Raw genomic sequence first — 23,619 nt, forward strand, 5'->3', positions numbered from 1 at the left:
GGTGCCACCAAGGTCATAGCAATGTCATTTTGAATTTTGTAAATGGAACCCCCTATTTTTTATTTTTATTCTTCCAGCATAGGGTAAACTAGGGTATTATGGCCATACGGAAAAGATGGCCATAGGCCATAATTTCTCCAATAATTAATAAATAGTGCATTTTTATAGTCATTCTTAAAGATAATCAATATTTACAGTAGTTCATACGAGTACACTGTTCAAAATAACAATATGATAAATATTATCTAATATTTTTTCTTTCGACTATCTGCAAAATTTTGCACGTGTCTGCTAAAAACTAATATAATGTCTAATTAATTACAGTTAAGCTGCCATAATCAACATTACATACACAATAAAGGTACGTAAATTGCAATGTGACCTATAATTAATACTTTTATTTTCACTATTTTTTTATAAGTACTATGACTATCTTTCTTAATATCATGGCCATCTTTTCCCTAAAAATCAGATAAGATAGCCAATGCATACTTTGTAATATTTTGATAAAATTAAAGTTCTGTTAAGCATTTTCTCTTTAATTTCGATAGTATTTGTTACTTTAAGCTTCAGTGAAAGTAATATCCCAAATATTGTTAAAAAGTAACAAGAATAAATGTATGTTTTTTGCATTTTAAAAAACTATGGCCATCATACTCGAGTTTACCCTACCTCGAGAGCTCTCCAAAACACTATAATAAAATAATTTTTCATGAAGAACTTTTCGAGTTATAAGGTTTGAAAGTTACAAGTTCCGCCGGTATTAGAATTACAAGGTGTCCGATCGACGGCTAAAACCTTTTTGAATGTCGTTCAGGATCATGTCTTGAATAATATTTGTTAAGATCAAGGTCATTGATGATTATTTCTCTTATTTTCATTTTTGCTTCATATCACTAAATAGATCATTTAGAACCCCACAACTTTTGCTTGGAACTTTTTTTTCGAAAATGCTGTTTCCAAGATAAAAGGAGAATATGGGTGGTCTGAGACACCCTGTATATAAAGAAAAAGAATGTGTATCTGATTCCAAACTTCACTTGGCATATTTGATTAATCACTTGCTGCCACACAAGCATCGTCCTGTCATTGATACTTTATATGTAAAAAATGAAAAATGGGACGATGTTGTGTCGATTTGTGTCACCAGATAGAAAGCACCCGATATTAGCATTTTTTCAGTATCACCACTTCATGAAAGCACACAATGCGCTGTCACGAATGGGTAGTTTATTGTACCAGAGATGAATGTGAAGTAGAGCCTGAGCAAACTTTCGAAAACGTTGGATGAATAACGTGATATTACAACTGCTTTGAAAGGATTACATATCCAATCAATAATTGTTCGCCAAGAAGTTATATACCAATTATGCAAAGATAATTTTGCGTGTCACGAGAAGAAAAAGTTTACTGTAATTACCAGATATGTTCTTTTTCAATCGATTGTATCCATGCTTCTTATATTTTTAAAACTAGTAAATATAAAATTTCGCTATAAGTAAAAATGAGTACTTTTCAGTATATATATAGAAATAATAACACATAAGAAAGAAAAATTGTAGAAAATTATAGGAGACATTTAAAAATAATTTGATTTGATAGTCTCAGATTTTACACAAACATTGATTTTATTTACTAAATTTTATTTTCAAGATATATTTATGTATTCTACAAAATATATATTACGCATATTTCTTTACGTTTCACTAACCATGTTTTACATCGTCATTGTTCGCAAGAAATTTAAATATACCATAGAAGTTTTAATTACCTGAAACAGACATGCTTATTTTTACGCAATACAAAGCAGTATATATCATTCTACAAGATACATTAAAATAAGATACATTCTATAAGATACATTTCAAATTTTAAATTTTGCATGCTCATATAATTAAATGTATGGACATAATCATAATAGATAATTAATTCTATTCAGCAATCCACTTCTTTTAAGAAGATTATAATTCATATAATTAATAAAATATATAGAAAATTTGTTTACTATTTAATGAAATTAATAAAGGGAAGGTATATTTGTATAACTTACATCACCAAAAGTTGTGATAGATAAATGGAATAATTTTCCTGCTGTAAACTTAATTACATCATTTGATCGGGCGATAATCAGAATGAGACCACGTGCGGTTTTGTGATGTAGATTGTACCAGTCAGTCATATATGCCATTTCCCCAACCAGTTTACACTAACAAATTGACACAAAAGTAAAATTTGTATTAAAGAATTTAATAATTGGGTTAATAAAATGTTAAATAAATAAAAAACTTATTAATAACTTTCAAAAAATGACAATGAAGGGCAAATGAGAGTAAGGCGCGGAAATTGGTGCGCAATAATCAATTATAAAACAATATGTGGTAATATCTTACATAGATGTATTTGCAAAAAACCTATGTTAACATTCGAACGTTTCGCTCAACATTTAGGGCCATCCCCAGCGCAATATATAAGTTCAGAACAAAACAGTGTGAAGATTTCCTTGCATACTCAGCTGCAGATCGTGTAACAGCTGTGATGTAAGTTTCTATCCATTCAAATTGGTACCATGTCAAAGATGAAATGTAAAATTACGTATCCTAAGAAGGATTGAACCTTATTAGATAAACTGGTTATTCAAAATTAAGATAAAATTACAAAAAACTCTCTTGCAGGTTTAATCCTTCTTAGGATATGTAATTTTACATTTTATCTTTGACATGGTACCAAACTGAATGAATATAAACTTACATCAGAGCTGTTATTCGGTCTATAGCTGAGTATGCAAGGAAATCTCCACGCTGTTTTGTTCTGAACTTATATATTGCACCGAGGAGATGACCCTAAATGTTGACAGAAACGTTCAAATGTTAACATAGGTTTTTTTCAAATACATCTATGTAAGATATTACCACACATTATTTTATAATTGATTATTGAGCACCAATTACCGCGCCTTACTCTCATTTGCCTTTTATTGTCATTTTTTTTTTAATGTTAAAAATAAGTATTCGGCTTCGTTGAAGGTTAGGTAATTTCAATTTAGCATTTATTTCTATTAATCTAAGAGTATTACATTACACTCTTTATAAAAATATTGACTGCGTTGAGCAGACAAAGCTGCGCAATAAGTGATTCTTTATTATAATACGTGCACGTTGCCATTAATATACCTATAGAAAAGTTAAAAGTAGGAGCCAATCGCGGCGTTTATTTTGCAGTTTTTTTTCTCTACACTCTGATTGGATTAGTTTCAAATCTAGAGAAATAGGTCTATCTCAACGAAGAAAATTTCTAACACTTGCAATTAAACCATTATGTATCGAACATGATCAATAATTATTTAAAAAATGTCAAAATTAAGAGTGTCCAGTATGTCGATACCTTTTAACGATAGATTGGTATCGTTTCGTTGTTGTTGCATAAATAATATGATATATAAAATTATACAACGACAACATAAAGATACTGAACTGTCGTTAAAGGTCTCTTTCACCAACTTCTGGTTAAATTAATATACGATCAATTCTTATTGTTAGATGCGCCAGCAATTTAATGATGATTGAATTAACTATCGATTAGCGTTAATTGGAGTTGGTGAAAGAGGCTCTAAGGCTTACTGGTTTCAGTGTGTTTTAATTCTTAACCTGCTCTGTGATAATCTCTCCGATGTAGCAAAATATAAAGATATTGAAACACAAAGATAAATACAATACGGCGTAAGATGTTATTTTTGTTGCATCGAATGTCTCCCAAGCCTAAAAATTAAAGCATAAGCTTATTTTTATCGTATAATGATTATATATATATATTTTATATTAGAGTAACAATGTTTTTGCTTTTCATCAGTAAATGACATGTAGGTATGTCTAATAAGGTTTTCATTTTTATGGTCGTTAGCATACCATAATAATGTAATATCCAATCATGCATATGACTACCGTACTTCCCACTAATTCCACAAGAGCGACTTTATGCATAATACTTTCCAGTTGTGATATAAAACTGAAACGTGTAAACGTTTATAAATAATACAGTAAAATTTTGTTGTAATTAAGTAGGTTGCAAATGTTCGGGCACGATCTCGGGACGCTCGTGGAGAATCGCTACGTGCGAGTCGGATTCTCAGTGAAATGAGATAGCAACATTTCTCGTGAAGACTCGAAGCCCGTCGATTGTACTCGATTTATCCGAATGTAAGTATCTCGGATGACGTGCAGCCTACTCAGTGGGTGCTTTCCAATTGCTTAACACATCTTAACACAAATATACACAGAAATACACAAAGTGTAGCATTGTGCATGATTCAATTGGAACAGATTATGTACGCTGTGCATGGTTTAGATCTGGTTTGGATAGAGTTCGATTAAATGTAGCTCTCTCCATCTGTATTAAATAAAAAAATTAGCGTCGGCCTGCATACAGCGTTCTCCAATCTCATTTATAACCGCCGCGGTTAGTAATTATAACTAGAAAACACAAGCTTACACAGCCCTCGGCTGAGTATAGATGCGTAGTGTTATATCGACGAATATGAGCAATTCGAACACAATTTGTGTGTCGCCGTGTGCACAAAAGTGTCAAGGGATATTGCAATTGGAAAACACCCAATGTAAACAGAGCGCGGAGATTTTTTTTTCTGTATTTTTCTGTATTGATTCTAGATCACGTGAGAATGCTTTTCTTCAAAATGCTGATATCTTTAGAAGAAAAATTGACCACAATTCAATTGAAATTGAAAAAAATATTTATGATGTTTTTATAATGCCGGATCGACTTTATATTGTAAGAATTGTTCTATGTACTTATATAAGATAATATTCTGTAAATTGACACCAACAAAGTAACAAACATAAACAATATTTGTATTAATTGAAATAATTCGCCAGGGCAGATCCTATCTTCACGACTATTGACACCGTGGCTGTGTTCCAAAATTTACTGCCAGTGCTGAAAATATATAATATACGTAACGTAACCTGTAGATTTTCAGCATCGGCAGTGAACTTTGGAACACAGCCTGCAAAGGAAGTATTCTGCCAACAACTTTAATTTATACAAATATTATTTATGCTTATTACTTTGCTCGTGTCGATTAACAGAATATGAAATTATCTTATACAAGTAGGTGGAATAACGCCTACAATAAACTCCGGCTTTGTAAAAACATCAAAAATATTTTTGACAATTTCATTAATCGAGGCCAATTTTTCCTTTAAAGATTTTGTATATTTTGAAGAAAAGGGTTCTCACGATATTCGAATAGTTCGGATTCTATCGGCGGGCTTTGAGAGGCCTCGAGAAATGTTGCTATCTCATTTCAGCGAGCATCCGACTCATTCACACAAAGAGGTGCCCGAATATCCGTGCCCTATAAATAAGTAATCGTAAATGTGGAATTCCACGATATTTGATTTCTTGCATGCAACGCTCAATGTATGAACGAATTCCAGCATACATCAGAGTAAGCATGTCTGCATGCATACTTATCATTCAAGAAATTGATTATTTTGTGATTCTATCTTTATATTGTATTTGTACTTCTCATGGAATACTACTGACAACAAATTCTCTTTTAACAATACATAAGAAAAAGGAAATAAATTTATTCTAACTTTAACGCAAATATCAATTTTTTTAATGATTAATTATTAATTTAAATGATAATTTAGAAATTTTCTATAGAATATTAAAGGATGTGTATTGCTTTTAATGAGTGTTCGCTTGTGAAATACCTCAATATTCTTAGATGGCATTCTACAACAGTAGCCAGGTTTCTTTCACTTTTATCATTTTCCTTTGCTTTGTTTTTAATTAATTCATGCAGCCACGCGTATAGCACGTTTAACTGACCACAAGCATGTATCGCGAAGACAGCAGCCAGACTGCAACCACCGGCATTACAGAAACTTATTACTAATAGTACCAAGTTTTGGAAAACTAACGCGATCTCATTCAAAGGAGTAAATCTCGTGTCGATGATTTTGTTGTAAATTGGACACGTCATCAAATGTGTTGTAAAAGTCTCGTTGCCGATGATGATAGTTGCAGTTTTCATCGATTGTCCGAAGCCGACAAATAGACAACCACTTTGCATCATTATCCCGCAGATTATGGTAATGAAACGGCCGAATTTGGCATGCTGCAGCATCACTTCTCGTTCATCGATCCTTTTTATAAGATTCCAGTCTGTCTCCATATGTCGTATTAATTTTTGAATGTCATCACTACGCTTGAGCAACACCCAATAATGTACCGAGCTCACAAATCTGTTGATCAGTGGCCCCACGGCATTCAATTTTTGCTTGATGTTCTGTTCCTCAAATAATACATATAATAAACAGGGTATCGATGTAATTGCTATTATGCTTGAACAAATGAAAATTTGTAGTAATATCATGATTTTGTATAATGAACTCGGTATATTTATTTGTGGCCACGCACCGATTGGCTTCAGAAGCCATCGATTAAATTGTAAATTATATTCGATATGTTTTTTTAATCTGTCACTTTCTAGTGCACATTTGGAATTTGACATGATCGCTGCACGAAAGCACACAGTGTACTGTCATGGATGAACGACTCATCACATCGGAACCTGAAGAAGCGCCTGCGTCAATCTTCAGAAGAGTTTGGTGATCGGCCTAACATTATAAAGGGCTTACACGCTTGGACTGATATTTCCTTCACAACTCCCGCGTAACCAATAAGGACATTCAGTTCCGTGTAACAGTAAACGCGAAACATCTCTGATTGGTTAAGCGATACACATTGCAAGGATAATAATGAATCCATATAGAAGCACTCTCACTCTGAGACGGGCATAGGTTCAATCAATATATTTGCTCGTTGAGAGCATAGTGAACGAAATCATGGTTGAAAGTTTCTATTGCCCGAAGTCTATTCCCCTCTGAGTGAATATGACGTGTCATGAACATTTTGAGGAAAGATTCGTGTAAGTGACATTGAAAGTGCTTCAACTTAATAAACTTTTATGATATTTTTTAAACCATATTAATTTTAAATAGTGATGAAGATTACAATATTATAAAATATAGAAAATATTACAAATGTATATAGGGGAATCAGAAAAATAATTGCTTAAATGTTTGGATAATTTGATAACTAATTACTCTGTGCAGTTCTAACATTATAATTTTGCTTATCATCTTTTTTGTGTGTGTATATATATATATATATATATATAAATACACACAGTATATATATATATTAAGTAAATGTAAATGCAGAATGATTAACATTATTATCCTCTCTGACTACGGATCTTTCTGACCAGAGCTAAAATTTTGGTCACGTCTGAACATGTTGGCACTTATGTATGGTCATACTTACGATTCATATGTATGGCTGTAGAGTCCTAAATTGTACGTAGAAAAACTTCAAACTTTTGTTCATCCATATTATAGAAGTTCGATGTTACGGATTTTGTACTTCAAACTGAACGCTTTGCTGTAAAAATACGAGTTTTAGAATAAAACTTCTCTGGACACGTTTTTTATGAATTTTTCTGTAAAGCTCTTGCTTACAGTTTTCGACTTAACTTTTAAAATTTTACCACTACGTTTCTGTCCTACGCTTAGGTAAGAATACTCTCAGTCATAATAATATAAGAAAAACATTCACATATCCGATTGCAAATTGCAATCGTCATGTTTATTTAATCCAACGCTTCCTGTCACACATTAGGTGCTTTCCATTCAGTAACGCAAACGACACCAGTGTTGGACAACAGTGTAGTGTATTATTATAAGACCACTAATTGACACAATCGTATTTTCTTTTGTATTCCATGAGTAACAAAGACAGAATGATGTCGATTTGCCATGAAATGAAAAGCACCCACTGTATGTTCAGTATGATTACTTTATGAAAGCACGCAATGCTCTTCACGAATGGGTAGTTCATTGTACTAGAGTTGAATATGAAGTAGAGCCTGAGCAAACTTTCGAAAAAGTTGGATGAATAACGTGATATTACAACTGCTTCGGAAGGGTAGCACGTTCAATCAATAATTGTTTGTCGCGAATCTGTAATACTACCCTTAGAAAGAATATTGCGTGTCAAGTGGAGAATAAATTCGTAAACATGAATGCGCTTTCTAGGAATCTATATTGTTTTTTATTCGATTATGCAGTCATACTGTTTCTCTTACTGTTAGAAAGGGCAAACATAAAATTTCGATAAAAATGAAAATTGTGTGTGGTACTTTTCAACATAGATATTACAATAACAATTATAAGAAAAATTATAGAATATTATATGTGTATATATTTAAAAATAATTTAATGACTGATAATCTCATGTTTTATATAATCTTTGATTTTATTTACTAAAACTTATTTTCAAGGTGTATTTATTTATTCTACAAAATATATATTATGCATATTTCTTAACGTATGTTTCACTAATCATTTTACGTAGTCATTGTTCGCAAGAAATTTAAATATACCACAGAAGTTTTAATTACCTGAAACAACATGTTTGTTTTTACACAATGTAAAGCAATATATACTATTATCTATAAAATAAATTAAACTTTTAAATTTTAAATCATACTCGTATAATTAAATGTATGAACATAATGGATTCAATTCAATAGTCCAATTTTTATAAGATGATCATAATTCGCAATTAATAAAATATATAGAAAATTAATTCATTCTTTAACGAAACAATGGAAAGAGAGAGAGAGATATATCTGCATTACTTACATTACCGAATGTTGCGATAGACAAACGGAATAATTTTCCTGCTGTGATCTTAATTACATCATTTGATCGAGCGATAATCAGAATAAGACTACGTGCAGTTTTGTGATGTAGATTATACCAGTTAGTCATATATGCCATTTCCCCGACAAGTTTGCACTAATAAATTGACATAAGAGTTAAATTTTCTATGAAAAGTCGACAGTCAGATTAATGAGATGTTAAAATAAGTATTCAGTTTTGTTAAAAGTTAGGTAATTATACTTTTAAATTTTTTCTATTAATATAAGAGTATTATATATATATATATATATATATACTCCACTTTCTTCTAAAAATATTACCTGCGTTTAGCAGGCAACACAGTTCAATAAGCGCTTAATGATTGTTTATAACATGCTTCCTTATTATAATACATTTATAATTCTAATATCATTATTGAAAAATTGAAGACAGAAACCAATGGCCACGTTCATTTATTTTGCAGTTTTCTCTGCAATGCGCATAGGATTATTTTTTTAGATCTAGAGAAAAATAGTTTCATATCTCATTGAAGAAAACTTCTAATACTTGCAAATGAAATATTGTGTATTGAACGCGGTCATTGACTGAATTACCAAAATCATTTTCAGTATCTCGATTTTATAACTCTTAACGACAGATTTGTACCATTATGTTATTGCTACACAGATATCAGATATTGTAAAAACAATAATAACATAACGATATCGAATATCATTAAGAGTCACAGAATTGAGGTACTGGTTTCAATCTTTTAATTCTTAACCTGTTCTGTGATGATCTCTCCGATGTAGCAGAATATAAATATATTGAAACCCATCGATAAATATACAATAAGGGAAGATGTTACTTTTGCTGTATCAAGTGTTTCCCAAGCCTACGCAGTTGGAAAATTTGTATTAAATTTACAACGTATTTTAAGTGCCGAACGATCGATTCAAATTTTTTGTGTTGTAACACAAGTATGTTATAAAGTAATGCAATTGTTATATAAAATTTCACACAAAATCACTTTAATACAATGTTAAATCAAATTGCGAACATATATTTCTTGAATGATACTAACATTTACAATATATTAAATTAATACATATATTTAATTCATTTATTTTAAAATTTACGTTTTAAAACTTCGTTGTTTATTATACATTAACCTATTCATAAATATTGCTTCTTTAATACTAATAATTATTGTATCCACCAATTTAATACGAAATGTTCAAACAACATAATAACATTATGTTAAATTAACACGTGAGTATGTTAAAAATTCTACACAATACCTTGTCAACGACCGATTTTTAAACACAAATCCAAAATATTTTTTACTATGTAAAATTAAAAAATTAGATGAGCTTGTCTTTATTGTATAAATTAACGTTTTTAATATATGTTTTGTAGTAGAATTGCGATATTTGCTTTCTTGTGAATAAATATTTTGATATGTCTAACAAGACTTTCTTACATTTCTAGCGTACCATAATAGTATAATATCCAAGTAAGGACATGATTATCGTGCACCCCATTAATTCCACAAGAGCGGCTTTATGCATAATGCTTTCCACTTGTGATATAAAACTGAAACGTATAAATGTATATAACGCAGTAAAATTTCTTTCATCGGTTCATTGAACTTATGCTTTTCATGATCACAATTCACAACGAACTTCCTTCTTAATCCACAAGAATTGAAAATAAATTTATCCTAATTTTAACGTAAACATCGATTTTTTAATTGTTGATTATTAATTTGAATGGTAATTTAGAAGTTCCTTATAGAGTACTATAGAAGATGTGTACTTTTTTTTACCGAGTGACTGCTTGTAAAATACCTTAATATTCTTAGATGATGTTCTACGATAGCAGCTAGTTTTTGTTCAGCTTTATCATTTTCCTCCGCATTGTTTTCAACTAATTTATGTAGCCACGCGTATAGCACGTTCAACTGTCCACAAGCATGTATCGCGAAGACAGCAGCCAGACTACAACCACCGGCAGTACAAAAACTTATCACTAATATTACCAGGTTTTGCAGGACCAACGCAATTTCATTCAGAGGGGTAAATCTCGTATCGATGATTTTGCTATAAATCGGACACGTTGTCAGATGCGTTATAAAAGTCTCGTTGCCAATTGTGATGGTAGCAGTTTTCATTGATTGTCTTAGGGCGAACAATAGGCAACCGCCCTGCAGCATTATACCACAGATTATGGTAATGAAACGACCGAACTTGGCATGTTGTAACATCACTTCACGTTCGTCGATCCTTTGCACGAGATTCCAATCTATTTCCATATGTCGTATCAATTTATGAATATCATCTCTACGTTTGAGCAACACCCAGTAATGCATCGAACTCATAAATCTGTTGATTAGTGGCATCATGGTATTTAGTTTTTGCTGGATATTCTCTGCCTCAAATAGCACATATAATAAACACGGTATCGTTGGGACTGCTATTATGCTTGAACAAATGAAAATTTGAAGTAATACCATGATTCTACACACTGAACTCGATGTATTTATTTTTGGCCACGCACCGATTGGCTTGAGAAACCATCGATTAAATTGTAAACTGTAATCGATGTGTTTTTTTGATCCCTCTTTTTTGGGAGTACATTTGGAATTTGACATGATCACTGCACGAAAGCACACACTGTACTGCCATGGATGGACACCTCATCGTACTGGAATATGAAGAAGCGCCTGCGCCAATCTTTAAAAGAGTTTGATGATCGGTCTAACATTATAAAGCTTCCATGTGGACTGATATTTTCTTTACAACACGTATCACGTAACCAATAAGGATATTCAGTTCCGTAATAGAAAACGTGGAACGTCTCTGATTGGCTGCGCGGATAATATCAATCCATAGAAGTACCCTTACTTGGACAGGAGCGTATATTCAATCGATGTATTTGCTCGTTGAGAGTTTCTATTGCCCGAAGTCTGAATATTGCATATTGTAAGGAACGTTGTAAGGAAAGATTCGTGTAATTGACACTGAAAGTTCTCCAATTTAACAGGCTTTTTTGATTAGATAATATATTATAATCATGTTTTTTATATGTATATTGATTAACAGAATAAATTAGTAGTTTTTTATTATTAATAATCATGAAAGTTACATTATCATGAAATGTAGAAAACATATTTATATATATATATATATATATATATGGAAATCAGAAATATATATTGCTTGAATTTTTGCATAATTTGATGGCCAATAACTCTGTAAATCATTCTAACATTACAATTAATTTTATTCATTAACTTCTGGTTTAATTTATATTAAGTAGTGAATGTAATCATAAAGTAATTAATTAATTTATTAATTTTCAACTACAGCCATGGATCTTTCGATTCAAGCAAAAATGTTAATCGATTGGCACTTATATATGGTTGATGTTACGATGGTTCTGAATTGTACGTAAAAAAACTTTGAACCTTTATTGATCGCTGAATTGTGGAGGTTCAGTAGTACAGATTTTGTAGGTACTTATACAGGATGGTTCAGAAATCTGATTTGAATTATTGTGGCATTTATGAAAAAAATTATAAAATATTAGTATATATCTTTGAAAGTATATTAATAACAATAATGATTCATAATGTTGATTTTGATATATATAATTATTAATTTTATTTATTAATTTGCATTTGTTGCGCGCGTAGTGTCCTATATAATATAATGTATAAGATACCTATATCTTTTTGAAATTTTTTTATGTTTTACACATAATCGCATAATTGTTTGTGTAATTATATATATTTGATGTCATTATGTTTCCTCTTATAATATGAACAACATGATTATGTAATTATTTTATTTTAACAGTATATCATAAATTTTACTTTATACGATCTATAATTTACGACCAAATTGGGAACAGAATTCTATTTATAATTTTGTCGCGTGATATAGAAAACATTTGAAGAAGTAAAATAGATATATTCATAAAATATGTATAATTGCTACATATTTTCTGCATATTTGACTTCTTCAAATATTTCCTATGCTTTAATTTTGCGTGTCGTCTAACACTCGAAATTATAAATAGAATTCTACACTGTTAAATCCATAGTGTCAAATTTAACTTAATGTAAGTCGCCAATGCTACTACTAAACATATCGTTATTTTTTACTAAAACGATAATTAAATTTGACACTATATAGTATCAAAATATAAGCATTATTTTAGTATAAAATAACTATATGATTAAGTAGGAGCAGTGGCGACTCACATTAGGTTTTTGACATTATAGATTTAACAGTGTATTTCGAATTTAATCGCAAATAATAAGTCGCCTAATTGGACTTAAGAGCATAATTCCATCCAAAATTTGAATTTTAATAAGTAATTTATGTTCTCGAAGGAAATTAATGACAAATGATATCTGAAAATCTCTATACCAATATTTTTGAAGTCGGTGATTTCTAATTTCTGTGCAATAAGTGGTTAAATCTTTATTTTTAGGATACATTAATTTGATGTATAATAAATATATATATGTATAGTTCGTATATGTCCTCACTTATCTTTTACATAATCATCTTTTATATAGTTATTGCAAAAAATTTAAATATTCCATCGAATTTTTAATTACCTAAAACATCACTATACTTGTTTCTGTGGAAAGTAAAAAAATGTATATATATCAAATTCTCTAAATTAGACATTTATAGATTTTTTAAAATTTTATTTCTTAAATCAAACACACTTATATAATTGAAAATACGGATATTTTAATTAAAGTTCAATTATTATAAAATAATCATAATTTGAAATTAATAAAGTACAAGAAAAATACAATTTATTAACCAAAGGAAGAAACAATATATTTGCGTTACTTACATTACCAAAAGTTGCGATGGACAAATGGAATAACTTTCCTGCAGTGATCTTAATTACGTTATTCGATCGAGCAATAATCAGAATGAGACCACGTGCTGATGTGTGATGTAGATTATACCAATCAGTCATATGCCATTTCTCCGACAAGTTTGCACTAATTTGACATAAAATTTTGTATGAGTATAAGAATTTGATAATTTGGATTAAATTAAATAATGTTAAAGAAAACAAAAATATTTTAATTTGTTAAAAATGAGACAATTTTATTTTAATAAATTATAATTTAATAAAAATTTTTTCATATTTTATTCTTTTCTTAAAATATTGACTTCATTGTGAAGAAAATATTAAAATATTGATTTCTTTTGTTTCAGTATATTTAAAATTTTTACGTATTACCTGTTCTGTGACAATTCCTCCGATGTAACAGAATATAAAAATATTATAACCTATATTGATACGTGTACAAAAAGATAAGATGCTATTTTTGCCGTATCAAGTATTTCTCATGCCTACGCAGTTAAAAAATTTGTGTTTATTGATTCACTTATGAGTCAATAAATTTTTTGACCCATTTTTTAGCCCCAATTCGATTTCCAACAACTTTTTTTATTAAAAAGTTAAATGTTATAACGTACGCTCATAAAGTTGCAAAACATTAATAAATCACAAAATATAGAGGTCAACAAATTTAAACGAGCTGGCAAGATGACAATGGCTAAATTTATTTTGTATATTCTTTTTATGATATGTGTATACACGTGGACGTTTCGGACTTTACTGAGGAAAGATCTATGATACCAAATTTTGTGAGATGAGATCCTTGAATAATTCTTTTTATATATTATGTTTAACTAATTCTTTGCGTCGCTGAAGAAGGCTAAGTAAAGTCTGAAACGTCCACGTATATACATATATCATAGAAAGAATAAATTTAGTCATTGTCATCTTGTTAGCTCGTTTAAATTTTTTTGTATCGTATAATCGTTAGAAATATCAAAAATAATTATATGAATAAAAATTCAATTCATAAAAGCTTAATTAATTATTTGTCTAAATACCACACTATAATATACTGAGCCCTTTTTATGGCGAAAAGTAAACGAATAAAATATTTTCGTTCATTATACTTCTTTGTTACTATATTAACGTTATTTTATACTATCTACACCTATTTCTGTATCTTTTTGATGTGTACCTATAGTGAGTACAAAAAGTTTTCGTACAGAGAAAATATTTTTTAAAAAAACTTTATTTTTAAAAATTAAATATTATCCAGCAAGAAATGAGTTATCGAATTGATGTCGAATCGATATCGATACGATGATTTCAACATCAATTGACGTTGATTCGACGTTTAATTGATGATCGTTTCTTGCTGGGTAATTAACAATTTATTCATAAAGTACAAAATAGACTGTATGTTTCTTAAAATTATATATGTATACCAAAAAGATATGTATTAATTATAGAAAATATAGAAAATATATTATCTGAAAAATAAGTAAAAATTGAAAGTTACATTGTTTGGATACTCAAAAAGTATTCGTACAGTCGAGAAATTTAGCTTATAATATCAGAAATACATGCGAAGCTCATTTGTATATGTTAGAACAGAATGTATTCATTGTATAAAATTGCTAATTAATGTTTATTTTCTACAAATAAGACTTTTTTTTATAAAAAAATTTCCTTGTGCGAATACTTTTTGTTCTCACTGTACATGTCAAGAGTAATTAAAAAATTTACTATGAGCTATTAGGTGTTAAACTTAATTCCTGCCGTTTTTCGTCTCCAAAATTGATTTGTGTCGAAGGGAAAATGAATGAATACCTTAATCAAAGTAATTTCTTCCATTTTCTACTTTATTACTAATTAATAATACTTTATTAATAATACTTTGATTAAGATATTTCCCTTCGAAACAAATCAATTTTGGAGACGAAAAACGGCAGGAATTAAGTTAAACATCTAATATATTCATTTTCTTGTTAAAGACGATAGACAGTCTAAACTAACATTAATATGATGGCAAAGCAGTATAATGAGCGATAATACTTCATTAATTTACTTATTAATCACGAAAAGAACTGTAATATATGTAGATTAATAACACAGGAATGCGAAAATGATATACTGCACGAATGAATAACGAATGGATTCGTACTCTGAAGTACCTGCGCCGAGAACTCTTCAGAAGAGTTTTAATAATCGGTCTAAAGTCGGAAACACATAGAAAATCCGTAAGACGTAATCAGTAAGGAAATCATAACATTGGATTCGCTACTGGCCTTACGGTCTCTACTGTGATTGGTCAATTCACTTACTGCTTGCGTGTTACGGCCTTACATTCTTGTATGTGTCATGGGCTTAACATTGTAAACGAGATCCTTTCATATGAATTAGTATTTTTATTTTTGTAATTCGTATCGTAACCAAGGGAACATTCAATTCCGTCTAACTGCAGAAAGCGCGGAACGCCTCTGACTGGTTCCATAGTAGGGGAAAGCGGGAGAACTGTGCGCAGCGGGTAATTGTGCGCATCCTGGTTTGGTACTTTTCCAATAGATGAAGACATCACCGTGGCGAAATTTTTACGCAGGAAGTCGTCCTCTTAAGATATAACTACAAAAGATACGACGTAAATACATCACTAGCCAGAGAAATACAAAAAAGTGAAATTACATCTTTTCTTGTTATTTTAGCATTCAGAAAATAAGGTGGTAAGTTCGTATTTTTAATTTGTTTGTTTAAAATTGTGTGTGTATATGTTATTAAAGTACATTATTATGTGCATCTTTTGAGCTGTTATTTATTAAGTTTGGTTAGGAATTGTTGAAATAATCGTATTTCGTACCGAGTCAGGTTGCGGCGGGCAACTGTGCGCAAGCATTTTAAAATGCGCACAATTACCCATTTTCCATATACTGTATGACTAGCACTAGTTTTTTCGTTTCTTTTTGGCATTACTATTTTATTTTGCTATTTCATTTTGCCAAAGCCTATGTGCATTATTATTATATTAGTTTTGTATTTTTTCTTAATATATACAATGTACATTTAAAACATATTTAATATATATTTATACTGCAATATAATGAATGTATGTTCTGATTTCTATGTCGACATTCCACAATTCATTAATTTCTTACGACTTTTGTTTTACCCATAATTACCCGACGCGCGAGAAATTTTTTCGCTTTTCCGTTTTTTTCCTTTTTGCCAAATACAACCTTGTTGAATGAAAATATGTTCAAGATAAGAATACGCAATGGTAGAAGAATGTTTATAGTTTCTATTTCTATATTTATATCGCTTTGATCTTAGAAAACCATCCCAAGAAAACAAATATCCCTTAGGTGCGCACAATTCGCCCACTTTCCCCTACACGTTACACGAAAAATGTCAATCCATATAGCATCCTTATTCTAAGAAGAGCGGATATTTTCAGTCGATATATTTGCTCGTGGAGAGTTTCTATTGCCCGAAGTCTGAGTGAATATCGCGTGTCGTGAACAGGGAAGATTCGTGAAAGTGTCATTGAAAGTGCTTCAGCTTAACGGATATTTTGATTCGATAATATATTTTAATTACGTTTTTCATATATTGATCAACATCAGATTAAATTAATTGATTTTTATTATTTGTAAATGATAAAAGTTACAATAATAAGAATTTATTATGTATTTAAAAAATTGCGCTTAAGTTATGCTTAGTTGATACCATGAAATAAAGAAATATAATATCTGCATGAAATAAAGAAAATATTACAAATGGATACATGTGTGTGTGTGTGTGTGGAAATCAGCATGATATGATCCTTAAATTTTTGAATAATTTGGTGGCCAATAACACTAGGCTATTTTTTCATTATAATTAATTTTATTTAACTCTTGCTTAAAGACTTAAAGTATATATTAAGTTGTGTACATACATATGTTTACAATATAATTATAAAATTATTAACATCATTAATCTTCGATTATTGCTACGTATCTTTTGGTTCCGAGCGAAAATTTTAATCGGGTCTAAACATAATTAACACTTTTGTACTAATAATGATACTTACGGTTGATATATACCACTGTGGAGTTTTAAATTGTACGTAGAAAAACTTCGAACTTTTGTTCATCGGTATTGATGAAGTTCAGTACTTCAGATTTTGTACTTCAGACAGAACGCTTTGCTCTAAAAATTTTAGACAAGTTTCAGACATAGCTTCTCCGCTTAAAATTTTTGGCATTTTCCTGTAAAACTCTTTTATTTACAGTTTTGAACATAACTTTTAAAATTCTTATCAAAATGTTCTTTCGTTTACATATTTAGATTCTATATAGTTCATCGTTTGGTTAAAAAGAAAATAATTAAAATCATATATGAATCATAATTTATATTTGCGGAAAAAGTGAAAAGAAGCTTCGATTTAAAATACCCATGAATGTGGAAATTAAATATAAACAATATTAAAAATCTTTATTTTAGACTGCATATGTGAGAACAATCAATACTAGAAAAATGCCTATTACGGTCGAAGCTGGACCTTCATTGCTATAAATAATTCAATCATGAATTACTAATATACACTATATATGTACTTGCATATGTACCATATTGTAGTCTTTTCAAAATGTGCGCCGAATTGTTTTTCCGGACTATAAACGCAATTAAAACTACTCTAGTAATCGCGAATTAAATTGACAAGCAATTTAATAATTTGATGTTACCATCATATTATAAAGATGTTAATATGTTGAAACTGTTAATAAATTTATTGCGAAAAATATTACCTCGGCCGGGACTTGAACCAGGATCTCTTGTATTCCGTACGAGCGTCCTAAGAGCACCGAGGCTTATAAGCCTGTCGCGGGGGCCGGGGCTTTTGCCAGGCAGTCCCCGCTCCCCACGGTCTGCTTGCCAAGCGATCGGTAGGCGTATACGCTTCGCAGCAGTAGGCCGGCTGTGCGCGCGTATTCGGCTATCTTTAAGGATTAATATCTCATTAACTATTGGGGAAACTTGCAAAATCGTACCGGACTTTCCGACTCATTGTCAGTATAGTCTGTTCTACCCACGAAACATTTTGCGGTTTTTTCCTGACATCCTGTATATTTAAAAGTAATTTAATGATTCATAATATCAGGTTTAACATAATCATTGATTTTATTTACTAAATCTTATTTTTGAGATGTATTTAACGTACAAAATAATATTATGTATATTTTTTAACATATGGGTCACTAACCATGTTTACATAGTCATTGTTCGCAAAAAATTTAAATACACTATAGAAGTTTTAATTACCTGGAACAATATGCTTGTTTTTACACAATGCAAATCAATATGTGTCATTCTATAAGATAGATTAAAATTTGAAATTTTACATCATATACACTCGTATAATTAAATCTATTTAACGTTTTAAAAATAATGAATAACTATTTTTTTATTAACCAAAGGAAGCAACAGTATATGTGCATTACTTACATCATCATAAGTTGCGATGAATAAATGGAACGTTTTCGCTGTGATCTTAATTACGTTATTCGATCGGGCAATAATCAAAATAAAACCACGTGCAATTTTGTGATGTAGATTATATCAATCAATCAGTCATATATGTCATTCCCCCAACATGTTTGCACAGTTATATGAAAAGAATTTAACAATTATATTAATAAGATATTAAAAATAAATGTTCAGGTTCGTTAAAAGTTAGATAATTATATTTTTTTCAATTAATATAAAAATATTATATTCACTTTTTTTCTGAACGTAACTGTGTTAAAAAGACAAAACAGTTCAGTAGTTCTTTATTATAATATGATATCTTATTATAATACGTTTCTAATAACATAGCTCTATTGAAAAATCGCAAAAATAGGCTTCAATGGCCGCGTTCATTTATTTTACAATTTGATAGTTTCCTTTGCTATTTTTACTGATTGAATTATACTTTTAGATGTAGTGTGAAATAATTTTACTTCTACCTCAACGAAGAAAACCTCTATAACAAATGTAAATAAAACATTGGGTGCAATCAGAAGCGACGACCGCTAACTGAGCAAAAAAGGGATTAATTTATTATTAATATGTTTATTTATTACAATTCATAACGTAGAATAACTTTATCTACTAAAGATAATCTTTAATATCATATTTCGTACTTATTTTTATTACTGTTTATTATTTCTCTAATGCCGTGTTTAGGGCGTAAGGTTATGTAGCGCTCAGTGAGCGGTGGAGCGTAATTTTAAGTCACTCCATCGCTCACTGAGCGCTACATAACCTTACGGCCTAAACACAGCATTAGAGAAATAATAAACAGTAATAAAAAAAATAAGTAAGAAATATGATATTATCTATAATAGATAAAGTTATTCTACGTTATGAATTATAATAAATAAACATATTAATAATAGATTAATTACTGAGAGAAAAGGTTTTGTTATAGGAACAAATCAAGGGAAAGCAAATGTGATATTTGTTAAAAAAACAATCGATTTGTTACGATTGCAAATTAATTCGTCAATGTAACAAATAATCAATAGTATCGCTAGCAAATAAGAGGATCATATATATATAAAAGTCGTAGACGGTTGCAGGGTCTCAAATCGTAAGAAATTGATTAATCCTAGTCAAGTATTCTCCCTATATTTGACTGTGCTTGATCGGTTTCTTACAACTTAAGACTCCACGATCATCTACGAATTCTATGTAAATGAGCTAAAGTCTATCCAAAAGATAGGTTAGATTCTATATAGTTTGTTTCTGTTACTAATAATTGGTTAGTATCGCAGACTAGCAGCAATCACAACAACATAATTTGTTGTTACATATTTACCTATCACCGGTTAAAGGTACTGGTGGCTTGCTAAATTAACAAAATCCTTTCTCTCAGTGATCCCTTTTTTACTTAGTGAGCGCTCAGTGAGCGGTCGTCGTCGCTTCTGGATGCACCCATTATATATTGAATGCGGTCATTGACTGAATTATTAAAGAATATCAAAATCTGACATTTCAATTACACCGATTCTGTTACTCTTAATGACAGATTAGTATCGTCATGTTATCGTTGCGCAGATAATAGGGAGTTTTTGCAATACCGTTTATCCAAATACGGTGAATGCTAAGATCAGATTATCTTCTTTTTAACATCTACTGAAGAAAAGGATAACGTGACTTTAGTGTTCACCGTATCTGAATTCACGTTATTGCAAAAGCTCTCAGTATGTATAGTAAAGAAACTGCGCAACGACAACATAACGATACCGAAATTTCGTTAAGAGTTAAGAATTGAAATATATTAGTTTCAATATCTTTTATAATAATTCTTAACTTGTTCTGCGATATAATCTCTCCGATGTAGCAAAATATAAAGATGTTGAAGTACAACGATAAATTCAATAAGATGTTATTCTTGCTGTATCGAATGTTTCCCAAGCCTAAAAATTAAAATATATTTTTATCATATAATTTATGTGTGATTCTCTATACTATATATGTATAGGGTGTCCCACCTAACTTGAGCGTCTAAAATATTTCACTTGGTTTTTATGATAAGAAAAAATGTTTCAGATAAAAGTGAAACGATTTCAAGGGGGACGTATTTTAGTCATATTTTCTTTCTTCTAGGAAGAGGCGCCAAAAAAATATGAGGGTCATTTTCATTTTTTTTAATGGAATTGTACGATTTTTTTACACAATATGATTCCTCTAATTATTCTGCATATAAAAGTATTAAGGTAGTAACATAAAAAACCAATACGAGATATTTTATACTTTATCGTGGTACATATTGACATAAAATGTTAAATAACTCGTAAATTATTAATGTTTTGATAATCATACATTGATACTTTTATGAACAGAATAATGAGATGAATCAATTGATGAAAAAAAACATATAATTGTTTATTTAAAAATTATCCACTTTGCATAAATTTTTTAAAAAATAATTTTTTAAATAAGCAACTATGTGTTTTTTTCCACCAATTAATTTATCTCATTATTATTCTGTTCATAAAAGTATCAAGGTACGATTATCAAAAAAAACATTAATAGTTTACGAATTATTTAATATTTTATGTCAATATGTATAAAGCCACAATGAAATATAAAATATCTCGTGAACTATTAATTTTTTAATACTTCTATCTTAATACTTTTATATGCAAAATAATAAGAGGAATCATTATGTAAAAAAAATTATACAATTCCATTTAAAAAAATGGAGGTGACCGTTATATCTTGTTGGCATCTCCACTTAAAAGAAAGACAATATGACCTCCTTGAAACCGTTCCACTTTCATCTGAAATATTTTTTCCTATCATAAAAACCAAGATTTCAGATATTTCAGATAAGAGATATACTTCAGATGCACGAATTAGGTGGAACATCCTGTATTTTATAGAAAAATAGCATTGTTTTAATTTTTATAAATAAATTATATATAGGTATGTTTAATAAGTTTTTTATGTTTTTATGATCGCTGGCCATAATAGTGTAATATCAAATTAAACAGAAACTTATCGTGCATCTCATTAATTCTGCGTGAGAAGATTTGTGCATAATACTTTTCACACGTGATATAAAATCGAAATAAATGTAAAAGTCTAAGTATAAGCATATTCAGGCCTATAACGGTCAAAGCTAGATCTTTTTTGCCTAAATAATTCCCAGTGAATTATCTATATCCTATATATATACATATATCCTATATATGTGCATATATATCATATTTTTGTAGTTATTCAAACTACGCGCCGAAATTTTTCCAGACTTTAACGCATTTAAACTTCTGCAATAATATCACAAGTTAAATTAAATTGACAATGTGCTGAAAACCTTAAATAAATTTATTGCGAAAAATATTACCTCGGCCGGGACTTGAACCCGAATCTCTTGTATTCCGTACGAGCGTCCTAAGCCATTAGACCACCGAGGTCATTAGTCCCGGCCGAAATAATATTTTTCGCAATAAATTTATTTAAGGTTTTCAGCACGTTGTCAATTTAATTTAACTTGTGATATTATTGCAGTAGTTTAATTGCGTTAGATAAAGTCCGGAAAAATTTCGGCGCGCAATTTGAATAACTACAAAAATATGATATATATGCATGTACTATATAGGATATAAATAATTCACTGGGAATTATTTAAGCAAAAAAGATCTAGCTTTGACCGTCATAGGCTTGAATATGCTTATACTTATTGTTTAATTCTTGTTGGTCCGAATAAAATCTTATTAAAAATGTAAAAGAATTATTTTGATAAAGTTATCCTCATATTAAATTAATACTTTTCTTGAATAAAATGACAAGATACTCTTTTAGTAATTCAAAAAAAGAAAATGAATTTACTTTCATTCTAACAAAAATATTTTTAATTAATAATTAAATTATTCTAAAAGATTTGAAAATTCTGAGACATACGATGGGTATATTTCTTAATGGTGTGTACGTGTGAAATACCTTAATATCCTTTTACATGTTTTACAATAACATCCAATTTTCGTTTCCTTTTTCCTGATTTTCAACAAGTCATTTAGCCGTATATACAATACGTTCTGCTAATCACAAGCATGTATCAGGAAGGCAGCAGCTAAACTGCTAGTACCGATGACAAAGAAACTCTCTATAAACATTGTCGGGTCCTGCAGAATTAATACGATTTCATTCACAGGGCTAAATTTTGTATTTATCCATCATAATTTTTCTGTAAATCGGACAAGTCGTCGGATACATTGTAAGTTTCATTACTGTGATGATGGTCGCAGTAATTTTCCGAAGCTGAACAGGAAGAAATCGCCATGTATCATTGCTCCACAAATTTTAGCGACGAAACGGCTAAACTGTATGTTGCAACATTATTTTACGTTCGTCAATCCTTTGTACAAGACTTCAATCTACTTCCATATGTCGTATTGCGAATGTCATCGCTGTGCTCGAACAATACCCAATAATGTTTCGAGCTTATAACTGTGAAACAGTGATCCTATGGCATTCAATTTTT

General features: G+C 30.0%; 2 protein-coding genes across 2 annotated transcripts; both read right to left on the minus strand.

Annotated features, from left to right (window-relative positions):
* Positions 1-1,717: 1,717 nt before the first annotated feature.
* On the minus strand, positions 1,718-6,535 carry LOC108762024 (odorant receptor 85c-like). Its single transcript, XM_018508822.1, has 5 exons — positions 5,733-6,535; positions 3,903-4,002; positions 3,645-3,755; positions 2,051-2,206; positions 1,718-1,771 (listed from the first exon to the last, which is right to left on the minus strand). Exons 1-5 carry the CDS (start codon positions 6,533-6,535, stop codon positions 1,718-1,720), a joined length of 1,224 nt encoding a protein of 407 aa, XP_018364324.1.
* A 1,896-nt stretch (positions 6,536-8,431) lies between these two features.
* On the minus strand, positions 8,432-11,382 carry LOC108761965 (odorant receptor 82a-like). The gene is made up of 5 exons (XM_018508755.1): positions 10,580-11,382; positions 10,226-10,325; positions 9,514-9,624; positions 8,730-8,885; positions 8,432-8,485 (listed from the first exon to the last, which is right to left on the minus strand). The coding sequence occupies exons 1-5, from the start codon at positions 11,380-11,382 to the stop codon at positions 8,432-8,434; spliced, it is 1,224 nt and encodes a 407-aa protein (XP_018364257.1).
* Between the last annotated feature and the right edge of the window lie 12,237 nt (positions 11,383-23,619).

Source organism: Trachymyrmex cornetzi, unplaced genomic scaffold (genome assembly GCF_001594075.2).
Source record: "Trachymyrmex cornetzi isolate Tcor2-1 unplaced genomic scaffold, Tcor1.1 scaffold272, whole genome shotgun sequence".
In the NCBI taxonomy this organism is placed as follows: Eukaryota; Metazoa; Arthropoda; class Insecta; order Hymenoptera; family Formicidae; genus Trachymyrmex; species Trachymyrmex cornetzi.